The following is a 13,340-nucleotide window of genomic DNA, read 5'->3' as shown; positions in this document are numbered from 1 at the left end:
CAAGCTGCAGGCGTCGACGTGACGACTGGTCGATACCAACATACAGAGAATTACAATATCCAGCTCCGCAGTCGAATACTTGATTACTAAACCTAAGGCGTAGTAATGTTGATGTAGCGGTTCGGTCCAGCTGTCGAGTCATTTTTAACTCATGATATGCAGTGCAGCATTTCAATGCTCATTTTAATGGAGCTCAGCTCAGACCTTCAGCCCTCCGCCTGAACCACCCAGCGGCGGGAGCATCAGCACTCGTTCTCCACGGCGTGACAAACGCGGACGCCGTCCTGAGGTGAAACATCACGTCGGTGGGTAAACAAACAGGAGAAACAAAACGGGCACGCACACGAGCCGGCGAGCGGACGTCGGGGCGGACACAGCCGCGGCGAAGGCAGCTGTCGCTCCGCGCCTGCAGGCCACTGGGTCCAGCAGTTACTGAGGCCTTTGTGACTTCAGAATACCAATTCCTCTCCACTGGAAGACAGAGCAAGACCGGCAGTAACCATGGCAACATAAAGAAAATTGTGATTCCTAATCTCTGTGAAAAAAAAAGAAAAAAATAGAGAGAGGAATCGTGTAGAGCTGAAGGGAAGCATGTGGTTCAGGTTGAAACAAAATCAATTATCCTCCCCTAAAAAGATTTTAATCACTTGTAATGTTTGCTGTAGTTTTTCAGAGGCACAGAGTTGAGCTTTTACTTCTCCGTGTGATGATGTTGTAATTACTGTGACCACACGCACGGTTGTGGAAGCCAAAATACAGAGGGCGCAAAGGCCACACCCTGCTCTGCTTATCAAGCAAAACCCAGAAACTGTTCTGTAGCGTTAGGTCTGGCAGGGGAAATGTGAACACTGGTCTCATTCTCAAGAGTGCTGGTGTTTAACGGATCCCAGGGAGCGAAACGTCCCACTCGGACTAATTTAAACAAGAGATGAGAAGTGACTGTGAGTGTTTTCTGCGAGTGGCAGGTATAAAGCACAAGTGTTTCGGGTTTGAACGCAGGTCCGGGGTTTGTTTCACCGAGTGACACTGGGTGCAACCCAGGCATTGATTCTCACAAGTCGGGCTCACTTTTTAACCGAGGAAGATCTCCATGGTAACCTAACAGTATGCATGGAGGTTTATTCAGAAGAATGGTTAAAAAAATAATGCATGGATAGGAGCTCCAAAAGCCAATTACTCCAGGATCCTAACATGGCTGCAAAAAATGTTGGCATCATTATAAACAAAATGCGACTCAGTAATGACGTACACGAAGCATGCGATTTACATATTATTGGTCTGGAAAAGTTTTAAAAAAGGCACTGTCAGATAAAAGCATGAGATCTATATTGAGTGATGAGGAGACTGCAACACTAATGAGAACATAAATGCAATATTTACATATCTCCCACATTGTTTTCCATTGTTTGATATGTAGCTCTTTCAATTCACATCTTTCCCTCTCTTTTGGGATACTTTAACATCAAATTTGGTTTAGCATTTTTATAATGCGTTTGAATAATACAAAAAAAAGTATTACTCTTATATGAGTTGCAAGTTCTACCCTTTGCTGCAGTAATGAGCAAAATTTTCTCTTGTACACTTTATCACACTGTAGTGGATCAGTTGGTGTTGTAGGAGACTGAACCCAGCCTCTTTTCACGTTGATCAAAACTTGCTGGTTTGGTAAATCTTGAATTTACAGAGCCAGATTATAACCCAGGATTGAATTCTTGTACTCTCTCTCTCTCTCCGCTCTGTCTTCACTTTACAGTCCCATCAAAGCCTAGTTACATTCATGATCACTAACAAAAGGCAAGTATCAGAAATGAACTGTCACAATTTTGTAAAATGAACTGAAATATATACTATTAGTAATTCATCTTCATCACTTTGACAGCACTGCTACTGACCATGGTCTTATTCAAACCGTATGGTTCACATTTGTCACGGCGGTGTAATCACTTCACTTACATCACGGTCATTCGAGTGTAATTTCGCTAACCAAATATATTTGTATTAGGGCTAAATGCTTCCATGCTGCTTCTCTGTTTAAAGGTCAACTGAGTTTATGTGAATGAAGCGCCGGACGACATCACTGTGTAATGAGTTTAAATGAAATAAAGCGAGTGTGTCGTAATAAAGCCACAAGACCTGTGTCACCAGCAGAAACATTGAAAAAAAGAACACAAGATTCAATCCCTCTCATCTAATAGTGAGCAGATATCTGTAAAGGATGCATCTCACTCACACACATAAAATATAGCAGGCATAGCATAGTCCGACCTTGATTCTGTGCGTTAAAATGAAATAATAATAAATCATCTTGAACTGTCGCACTATGAGAAAGGATGCGTCAGCTCTTAACCTGGCCGGCCCTCTCGTTCAACTTCTGCAGACGCAAAACAGGACGGATTCATTTGCCACCGTTGAGAGACTCTCCAGAGACCGTCACAGACCACGCCCCCTCTGGTTATGTGAAAGCAGACAGATCTTCTGGGACACGTCCTTGGATAACTGTTAAGGGGCATTCCCGCTGTGGCCCTCGCCGGCAAGAGCTTTGATTCTTTTAGTGCTCGACTTGCGCGCATCACATACCTATAGTGACAGCCAGAGAAAAGCTGAACAGTTGGTCCAAAGCTCAAAGGAACCCCCACATGCCTTCAGAGAGCAAAAAGACAGAAAAATACAGAGAGAACCTGAGCAAAAAGAGATGCAAGGTCGGATATGTTGCTTCAGGACAGATGGAATCTTCTGGTTTGCTATTTTCCATAGTGGCTTATGTAACTGTTTTCTCTTAAATAATTTGAGGTGGTGGGTGCGTGTGGAGGGTTGGAAGACATTGTTGTCCTTGTCAATACCTTCCCAACACACACACACACACACACACACACACACACACACACACACACACACACACACACACACACACACACACACACACACACACACACACACACACACACACACACACACACACACACACACACACACACACACACACACACACACACACACACACACTGATGCCCACCACCCCCACAATATTTGCTCCACTCATCCTGACTCTCCCTCCCACACATCTCCTCCATCTGCCCCAGAGACCCCAAATTCAATTACTGCCCGGGTGCAGTGGGGGGTAGCCTCAGCTGCACAGGTGCAGCCGAGAGGAATTCTGATATGCAACACGTCAGGCGAATGCATCGCGGGACTGACTTCCATGCGGGCGGAGCTACAACACTGGCCGAGAACATACTGTAACTAAGGGGCGAGATGCTGGAATTTCTGTTTTAATTACAGACGAAGCGTGGCAGGAAATATCCGGAGAGAGTAGGAGCAGCATGAAGCAACCGCACCTTTCTCACTGATAAGAACATTCGAGGAGACGAGAGCAGGAGAGGTGAAGCCAGAGCACCTGGGGTGCTAAGCACCACAGGATAAGGATAATCCCGTGATATGGCGCCGCCAGTCGGGGCGTGACATGTTAATTAGCCCTCTGAATCTCAATGAGAAATTCATAATTCATTGAAGAGGTTTGGTGCTGCCGCGGGGCAAACTGGTTCCCGTGAGGGTTTTCACCTTTTATTTGAGACCGGGAGGACATCACAGAGCTGAGAGCAGCGCCGCGGCCACACCCATCTGTGATGTCTCCCCCACCTCGCTGCTGCTCACGTCAGTGGGATTCAGCGCCACGGTTCAAGGGCTTAATGAAAGGATCTGAACAGTGTCATCAAAGGGCAATGTTCAGTGGAATAATGTATGTGCATGGGCATGAAATGTCAGAGGATCCACCTTCACGCATCCGTCACAGAAGCCGACAAAGGGTTCACAGGTTGTGTTTCTGTTTTTTTATTTTAATTTATAAAGTCACAGAAACAGAGAGAGTCGACTTCGCCGCCGTCTGAGACAAACAAACGTGAGCATCTTCCACAACGACACATCCATCTTGGTAACCATAGGAACAAGACTCACTATAGAAAAGGCATCTTTTCCCAAAGCACCTGTGCACATTATAGAAAACCAGTGCAGCATAAAGCTGTCAGGCATAAGCTGATAGCTTCAGTGACGGCTTTCATCATTTCATCTGTGTCTCCCAGTGCCAGGAGTCTCTTGCTCTGACCTGCACCGCGATAGCCGTCATCACAGCAGCAGTGTTTGCTGGGGCTTCATGGGATATGGAGAGGTGACATATGAAGAGATTTTACCAATTCCGACACTTGTCAATCGCTCATCGGGACACCCAGTCGCCCACACACATTCCCAGCAGACGTGCGATGGATATGTAATATAGCATGCCGTTAGAACTATCTCCACAGTCACAGATTTGTTATGCTTGCTTATGATTTCATGCTCGCCTCTTTTAGTCAACTGGACATGAAGAGGGACAGAGCTTTTTAAAGATTTATGCATTGCTTTTAAAGCTATCTATTTGGATTTTCTGGCAAGATTGACAACTGCTTCTGTCAAACTTTACCCTGACACTTTATCAGGACGCAGGTTGGTGGGACACTGATGCATTATGTGCTAAGGTTAAGGTTACTAGTTCATTTTGACAACAAATATACCAAAGCAACAGCAACAAACCGTTTTTGTTGTTAATCCCACTGCTGCGTTGATTCTCTTATGTGGATATATCTTTCTATCTCTTTCTGATGTGGATAATTCAATGAAAATCATGTTTATCTTCACTTATCAGTCACAAGATAATTCCCCCCCCCTTGCTCCTCTGCTGTGGCCGTGAGACCCACTTACATTTCGGGATGTGAGATGGCTGTATGTGAGAAATCCACTAAACCACCCCCCCCACCCCACCCAACCCCACCCCCACATCCTGCTGCGGGATTTCAATTTCATGCCATGAGCGAGGAGCCAACCAAGGGTTCAGAGTTCACGTGAGGAAAGTATGAGAACGTTGTCTGGCAGAGGACGGTCGGTCAGTGCGAGGCAAGGCACAACGAATAGCATGGTCACATTGCTGGAGACTGTTCGCCAATGGAAAATCTGGAAAAAGGCTTTCATCTTTTGTACTGCGTGCGTGAGCCCTTTAAAACCACAGCACTGGCTCTACAGTAGCACACAAATCTTCCATTTATATTTTAATGATGACCCCCCCCCCCCCCCTCCCCAATCCTTGTCACCCCAAACACAATGCCATCTTTCAGCGAAACTGGGTCAACCAGCAGTGACATCAATAAGAGCTATTTTTTCGTTCAGAATAAAATTATGTCCGTCATATTTTAAGTCAAGGTATTTTGTATGCAAAAAAGCTACTTGCACACGTTCCCACAGTGAGCTGGGCTGTGCCTGCTGAATATGTTAGTCATAATTGGTGTGCAGCAGCGAATCCCTACGCGACCACACTACACTCACATTAATGCTCTGCATGAAGACCCCCCCCCCCCCCCAACCCCTCTGTGGCAGATATCAGTGGAAGACAGAACTCTGCAGCACAGCAACCAGCTCAGACGCTCCTCGTCCTCCTCCGTGTGTAGCCATGGCAACCCACAGACCAGGGTGTTTCCATGTGGCCTTTCAAAGATTAACTTGTGTAGTGTTGAAATGCATAGCTAGATTAATGCATGTTCACAGAAACTGCATCAACCAAGGATCCGCACCACCACCACCACCTCAGATGGAGTATACTGTACTCTGCAGCTCAGAGGTCGCGGCAGTCGTGGCACTGAGGAGCTTTCCAGCAGCAGAGAGAGGGATGACAAACGACATCATTCCTTTCAATGGCAGGAGGCCACATTAAGTGGCTGCATGTGTTTGGAGGTTTAAAAGAAAGAAGACAGAATTACCACAGATTGAGGTGGGCTGAAGCAAAACTACATCAGGACATCAGAGTTAAAGAACAGAGACGAGGGACGTTTCTATTTCAAGGCTCCCAAAAGTGAACAAATGTGATTTGTTGGAAGAACAGACGGCAGTGACAAACAATCGGGTGCCTGGATGCTGGCAACTCCCAGCCTCTGTGCTGCATCGAGGCCTCTCTCTCCGATTCTCTTTCTAGTCAGGCTGCAAGCACGGTCTCGGCCGACATGGGAAATAAAACCCCACATAGTACAGTGTCTCTAACAATCCTTTCTTTCACCACTCTCTTTCAAGACGGGCCTACTCTACAGCGGCGAGGGGAGACTGCCATTGTCACCATCTTACATCTTTCTCCTACATTGCTCTTATGGCTCCTCAAAAAGAATTCTATTCTCCTCAGCAGAAGCACAGGCTAAAAACAACCATCTGCATTAAGAGGCGCGCCACAGCCACAGCCACAACCCTCTTAATCTAAATAGATCTCACTGTTACCCATGCATGACTCACATTAGCGCAAGGGGGAGTGACAGTAATGGATTTGGAAAACTCACTGACATGGTGTAAAATGAGGGAAAGAGTTGGATTTGTTGCTCTGGGCTGTACCGCTCCTGCTGAGTGCTCCAACAGCCAATCAAATCCCATTTGTATGCATTTTTTGGGCCAATGACAGCTCATCACGAAAATACTGGTGCCAAATTATCCTCAGTGCCCAAATAATTCAACCACCACCCCTGTCAGTCCTCCTCCCCCTAAAGCGCTGGGAGGCCGGGGAAGCAGACCGTGTCCCCACCACAGCGCCAGAGTGTAACAGGATTTAGCACACTAGCTTCCAGACTAAATGGCCCTCCACCCTCTGCCTCCCTTTACAGTCGACATGGCATCTTTATTTAAAATACACAAAATGGCGCGTGAGACAGTGAGACTCATTGGTGGTCTGCAATGTGAACAAATAATACGTGCGTTGAATTTCAATTGAGTCAACTTGTCTCACGGTGCAGAGGCAACGTTGCCGAAGTTGATTCATATTGTATTATTGTCTTAATTATTTTGGTCAATGATCAAATTAAGAATGGCCATTAAATTGTTTTTATGTTTGGCCACCAGTCCAGAAACCAAAGAAAATCAGATTATTATTGTAATGAGACATAAGCATCACATCTTTACAACAGAGATTCCGGCACTGCAGAAGGTTTGGCGTATTATCTTGAAATGTGACTTAAACGTATTGTATAATAAATGTTCAATTCGTTGACCAATTACTCTACTGTAGCTCTAGTCTCTTGAATTGGTGCTGGCTATAGTGCACCTTTATGTCTAAAATGAGTGGGACTGGCACTTTTACTAATCTTTCTGCAGTGAGGATAAACAATGTGTGGTGTGTAAATTCTTCCCGATTTCAATGGTTCAATAATTGAGGTTTGAACTGAAACCTGAACACCCTTCTATAATTGACACACGGATACGTGTAGTTATTTCATCGATTGTAAAGCAGGGACAATGGCATCAATGTCAAATTTAATCGGTACTCTGATCAGAATGTGCAGCATTAGCCAAACCAACTAATGAAGTAACTGGTATTCAGTTCGGTGTTGAACATGTAGCTATTCATGCACCTCTAATACCCGGACTCCCCGTGTGCATTGATCCACAGGTGGAAACAAAAGCAGAAACATCCCAGATTCCCCGAACGACTGGCTGGTCAGTCTGTGGTTGAGCAACCGGCGCTGAAGCTGTTAAAGACAGAGCTGAGAGAAGCCCTTCATCGTGTTTGTTCTCATTAAGTCAGGACCTCATTGCCATTCGGCTGAAAGCCGGGCACACTGGAGCCGTTCACAATGAATGGTGCGACAGCATATGGGGACAAGAGTGGCGAGCGGTGAGATGATGGTGAGCCCTCTGGACTGGTGTGAGAGGCTTGCTCTAAAGCATGCGGGTCCTTCCTTTTGTGACACAGCCCCCTTAAGCCTGGGTGGTCCCTGCTACCACGGGTTCTCTGTGCAGTTCCCCCCAGAATGAGGACACATCTTCCCGTGCATCAGATGCTATTTTTTGTGTGGCCCCAGTTGGGGTTAAATATAGCTGGCTACAAGCATTGGGAGCCAAACAAATCTAGCCAGTAGCCGTCTCATCTCATATCTCACTCTGTGCACGCCTCTGTTTTTCTGCTTTGCTCTGGCTAATGTTGATAATGGTCGTGATAAACTCCAACCAGGAGAATGGTCAGCTTCTCAGTAAGAGATGAATTACACCCTGTCACGTGAAGTCTGCAGCTAATACTGTGACTCGGAGGGGCGACGTCCAACCAGAATAAGGAGAGGGCTTTAAATGGCAAATGCAGTGAAGAATGGAGGAAGGCTTCATTGTTTTCTTGTATCTGCAGAAAGATCAGAGTTCCATATGTTAAAATGATGGATTACCACAGGGCAACATCAACTGAGTGCAAACAGCCAGGAGGGGTGTCCAAAACCATGTTTATCTCTATCCGCTTATTTGTGTTCTGAAGTCACTAATGAAAAGCTGACGGCGAGAGTATCGACACGCACCACATGCAGCCCTGATGCTCCCCACCGACTACTGCACGTGCTGTGTTCAGAAAACTGTACGAGAACATTTCACTTCTTGTTCTGGTGCCGACGACGTACAATGTCTCGTGGCTTTGCAGTGAAAGTGAAACAAGTCTAAAGGTGATCATTGAAACAATGTAGACCACTTGGAGCAAGTGCATTAAGGGGAATTTGCTGGTTCAACAGCAGAAAAAGGGTTGACCAAGTCAATACGGCGCCTGACCACAATTCACTCTGAGACCACCATGCTGGCCGCTCAGTCGGGTGCAAGCGAACAAAGTAATTGGGGCGGGAAAATGACGACTGTGTTGGCAGTTGCATTGCACAGCTATCTGACAACTGAAAATCATGTGGCCTGAATATGGCGTAAAAGAAACACAAATGTCTGTTGAAAATGATCTAGCAATGTATTGAATAGTAGTTGGAACATTTTCTAAAAGTCAACTTCTCGGAAAAGCCCGGGAAACACCAAAATCATTAGGATCACAAGAATGTCTCTGCAGAATTTCAAGACAAACCATTACATGCGGTGGACCAACTGAGTGTGACTCATGTTTTGTTTTATTTATCTTATTTCCTGTGTATTGATTTGCTGTTGACTTTATCTGTAAGTAAGGAAGCAAAACTAAAACACTGTGACGTGTAGTGTAATGGGACCATGCTGGCTAAAAAGCATACGAGTTTGTAATCGATGAATTTCTCTTCACTGTGGATTTTAATAGGGGGCTGTACCACGACTGTTATGGATAAAAGGATGGCTGGAGAGTACACACTGCGGTCCTCAGTGGCTCATTATGGTGAGAGAGGTCGAACAGGAGCAGTGGTGTAAAGTGAGGAACACAGTATGTGTCTGAATTCCTAATGGTGAAAGCCTGGGCTGCTCATCATTGTCAGCACTGCACGGGAAGTGGAGCGTTCCATATTGGGTTGTATTTGTTGGTATTCCACCAACAGGGCTTGGCTAATGGAGCATGTTTCCTTCATTCACAGGAATGAGCATGACTTTCTCCCTCCTCCGCTCGGCCATCATCATCATCATCATCCCATCCCCCTCCCTCTAACCCCTATGCTACACTCACAGGCAACTTCTGCAGAGCGTCCACCAGCCATCAGCTAACATGAGCATCATCACATCAGTACAGCGCTGGTGTGTGTGTGTTCGCCTGGGGACTACAAGACAGACGGACGGCTACGGTCTGGCTTTCCTGCTCTACTGAACTCTGACAAGAGGAAAACGAGCGGAAGCAAGCCTCCGATTTCTACTTGAAAATAATTCCTTGAAAAAAAAAAAGGTTTGGGGGATCAAGTGTGCTTTCTGAAATCATTGGCAGTCTTCCACCGTTGTCCGCGGATTGTGGGGCCAAACGTCATCGGCATCAACACAAAGTGCGCTCACAGCCAGTGTCATGTAGAGTGTTAAGTAGGCCACAGCATGGTATGTGACCCACGAGATGGCTCGATGGCCCCTTTTTGTTTCCCAACCGTCTGATACTCTGACCGCTGAGGTGGAAACCTACCCCTCTGAACCGGAGGAGCTGAACTGAAGCCTCCAGTATCGGTGACAGCCGGGCGGAGTTAGACGCTTTATGTTTTCTTAAAAAGAGACACTGCCTTGGGTCACTTTGAATGTAAAAACCCGCTGAGGTTAACTGCGACCTCTTGAACAATGCTGCATGTTGCTGTCGCAAAAAAAAAACCAAAAGACCAGATAATTGCTCGACAGTTGTGTTTTGTAGACCACGCCGTTATCTCGCTTCGCTGCTGCAGGGGAGAGATTAGGAGATCAGATGCCAGATCTGAGCGAAGTTGTTTGTATCTGTTGTTCGTATCTTCTGTCTCCGATGCAACTGGGGATAAAACTGGTTTAGGAACAAAAGTAGTTGCCGCTTATATTTGAGCAACTCACTCCTTGCATCCATTTGGCCTTGCCAAGTCAGATTCTTGCAGGGTATCCATACCTTCAAAGTGGAAGTTCATTCATTCATTCATCTACGCCTTTAGAAAAGAAAGAACTGTAAGGCTGGACCAAATGTTAAAACTTGACAGTGTTTCACGTTTAGCTGGGTGTATTTAAAGATAACAGATCTTTTTTTCACCTTGCTTGTAACCTCATGAGTGAGGAAAATGTGTCCTAGGACACCTCCGGGCAAAAACAATATCAAGCCCACTGAGATTTCTATCTCAAATGCTGACTTGGGATAGTGGCTGTAATGCGTGTTAAATTGAGCATGAATAAAGCTTTCTGTTACTGGGGGCCTTTTGTTACCCTCTCCTCTGAGCAGCGTCTCGTCTGCCTGCTGCTGCTGCAGTGCCAAAAGTTTTATCTTGTACAATATCTCTACAGCTTCAAACCGTCATGACTCTGTTAGGTCGACCAAAAGTCCCGCGATGCATTAGAGCCGGGGCCATGTGCTGTATGGATCACACTTGTGCAACATCTGTTCAAACCAGGCCCAACATCTCACCATGGGTCGTCTTCATTCCAGTGACTGTGTGTTTAACAGACTTATTCTAAAACAGATCTGACCAAAGCTGCTGTACAATCAGTACAAATTGGTCAAAAAAGTCTTAAATATTCAGACTTTGGGACACTGAAACTCTATAAAAACCTACTGTTTGCTTACAACACTCTCAGGTTGATCACTGTATTCGATTTACAGGCTGAATACAATGGCTTCTGCACCTGCTCTACCTCGAACCAGATGTAAGCATGAAAAGCATCACAGGCTGGATGATCTTGTTTTTTGAAAAGTGAAAATTGGCAAACAAATTTTTTTTAAAAAGACCAAGCCAACGGCAGAGGCAGCGGCACATAAGCTTACTGTCTTAAAAAGAGTTTATTGAGAGATTGCACATTTCTAAGACTTTTGTCTTGTTAACCAAAAACAAATGAGGCTTTAATGCATCACCAAACCCAGCATACGAAGCACAGAAAAAAATAATGTGGTTTACACGAGGGCAATCAAACGGGACGTCGACGCGAGAGCGTAATGAGCCTTAAGTTTTTAGTGCAACACATGACACCACCAGCAAAGATTAGCGGTCATGCACTAGGAGCTCCGCCACCAGCTTTGAACAACATTTACCCATACTGCCTTGGGAAACGGCCAGAAGGGCACATGTACCCTGCACCTCACACTCACTAACGGTTAGTAAAGCACGGCAGCTTTTACTGCCAAACCTCATTCATACACATTAGATGAGTCCCCTGTGACTGCCGCTGTATCGGTTTCCCTCCATCACCACTTCACCTCCACGTTCCTCCGTCTGCTCATCTCAATCGCATGTTCCAGGCAGGGTGGATTGCGGTCGCGGAATATGGCCAGTTCTTCTGCTCTACGACAAATAACAGTCTTTTCACGTACTGCACCCAATGTTTTCTGCCATTAAATCAGGATCTGAGGACACCTTTCAAAGACACCACAAGTTCAGAGGAATGCTGTGGGGAAGTGTGCAGTGTATCTTATTATCTTCTCATCACCAGAATACGGCTGCTGTTATTTAATGTTTTTCTTACCTTTCTACAATTTTCATAGAACCTAGAAAGTATATTAACTTTCTAGTGCTTTGACATGTCTTTCTTATTTTGCATTTTAAGTTTTATGACCATAGAATAAAAGGTAATTAACAATCAGTATCTATTTTTAGTTAAAGTTTGCTGAGTACATTTGCTGATAATCTGTGCAAATGGATCAGACCAGAGTGTCTAAATTCAAATCACTCTGATGAGAAAGTTAATCCGGTGAATCCTGACATTATGAGTGGAATTCAAACGGAATGCAAACCTTCTCATTCAAAGATATTTTTTAAAGTATTGTTATACGCCCGCTTTCTCTTCTCTATCTAGGAAACCAAATAAAGCTCTCATGCGTCATCAACACTCCATTGTGCCAACAAGGAATTATCCTGGTGTCCGTGGTTTTTCAAGAAAATCTTAAGAGGTTGTCAGGAGGTAACAGTGGAAGAAAAAATGTGTTGCAAAAGAATGACAGCAGGAGCACATGTTTAAGATAGTTTGGGGTATTTAGAAGCAATGCTAAGAAAATATTATCACAATAAACTGGAAGAACGTTGATGTTATGAGAATGATCCTCCCAGTTTCATCCATGTATTCAACACCATGCAGTTGCCATGCCAACCTGTTACCAGACTGCTGCTGCTATGACGAAAACGGGGAAAAGCGCCTTGGCTATTGTGCAATAATGAACAGTCACACTCTGGCATTAGTATATTTCCAGCAAGTAACAGGCTCGGGGCAAGATAGCAACTCACCGAGATGTCAAAGAGCTCCTCTGTGTCGTCCAACATACGGACCCTGATGGTAACATGTCGTCCGGAGGGCATGGACGGAGGTTTGTGTCCGGGGTCCAACGTACTGATGCCAAGAGTCTCTGGGGCTCCGAGACGCTGGCCAGCTCCAGAGGCCATTTGTTCCGGGTCAGGCTCTACCATGGTACAATGCGCTGCTCACTGCCCAGCCTGCAGAAAGGCCAAGAGAAAAAAACAAGTCAGAGACACAAAAACGTACTCAAACACTTACACACACAAAAATGCAGTCGAAGCAGCAGTACAAAAAGATGATCCCAGTTATAAGAAACCTGCTCTTACAAAGCATCAGTGTTGCAGCGGGTGAAATACAATGAATCCATCAGGACCTTAAGGATATAGGCTGCACCACCCTCTGTGTCACACTAACAAAGTCATTTGAAAATGCAGTATTTGCACTCGACCACTAATGGCTAATGATTCCTGCCTGTGGGGAGAACCAATTACTGTAAAAAAAAAAAAGGGAAAAAAAAGATCCAAGAATGTTCTTGGTTGCAAAGCGCAAATCAGGGAGGAGTCATTTGATCTGACTGAACGAGTCACAAGGCCACAGTGTAAAATCAAAGAGTCGATACGATCACAATTGATTTGGGAAGTCGTAAAGGGAAGACACGCAGACATACTTAGTTAGGTTGTAACAGGTCTCAAGGGGATCAA

The 13,340-nt window shown here is 45.3% G+C and overlaps 1 protein-coding gene across 3 annotated transcripts in view; it reads right to left on the bottom strand.

The window, feature by feature from the left end:
* Positions 1–13,340, bottom strand: part of LOC118282810 (FERM, ARHGEF and pleckstrin domain-containing protein 1-like) — a 47,534-nt gene that overhangs the window by 31,211 nt on the left and 2,983 nt on the right. For all 3 annotated transcript variants that reach the window (XM_035604271.2, XM_035604269.2, XM_035604270.2), the window contains exon 2: positions 12,630–12,836. In XM_035604271.2, coding sequence (XP_035460164.2) covers positions 12,630–12,809 — 180 coding nt within the window. In that variant the 5' untranslated portion in view covers positions 12,810–12,836. The remainder of the gene's footprint in view (positions 1–12,629; positions 12,837–13,340) is intronic.

Source organism: Scophthalmus maximus, chromosome 14 (assembly GCF_022379125.1).
Source record: "Scophthalmus maximus strain ysfricsl-2021 chromosome 14, ASM2237912v1, whole genome shotgun sequence".
Lineage (NCBI taxonomy): Eukaryota > Metazoa > Chordata > Actinopteri > Pleuronectiformes > Scophthalmidae > Scophthalmus > Scophthalmus maximus.
Note: the sequence above shows the minus strand (reverse complement) of the source record. Positions and strands in the feature narration are given on the sequence as shown.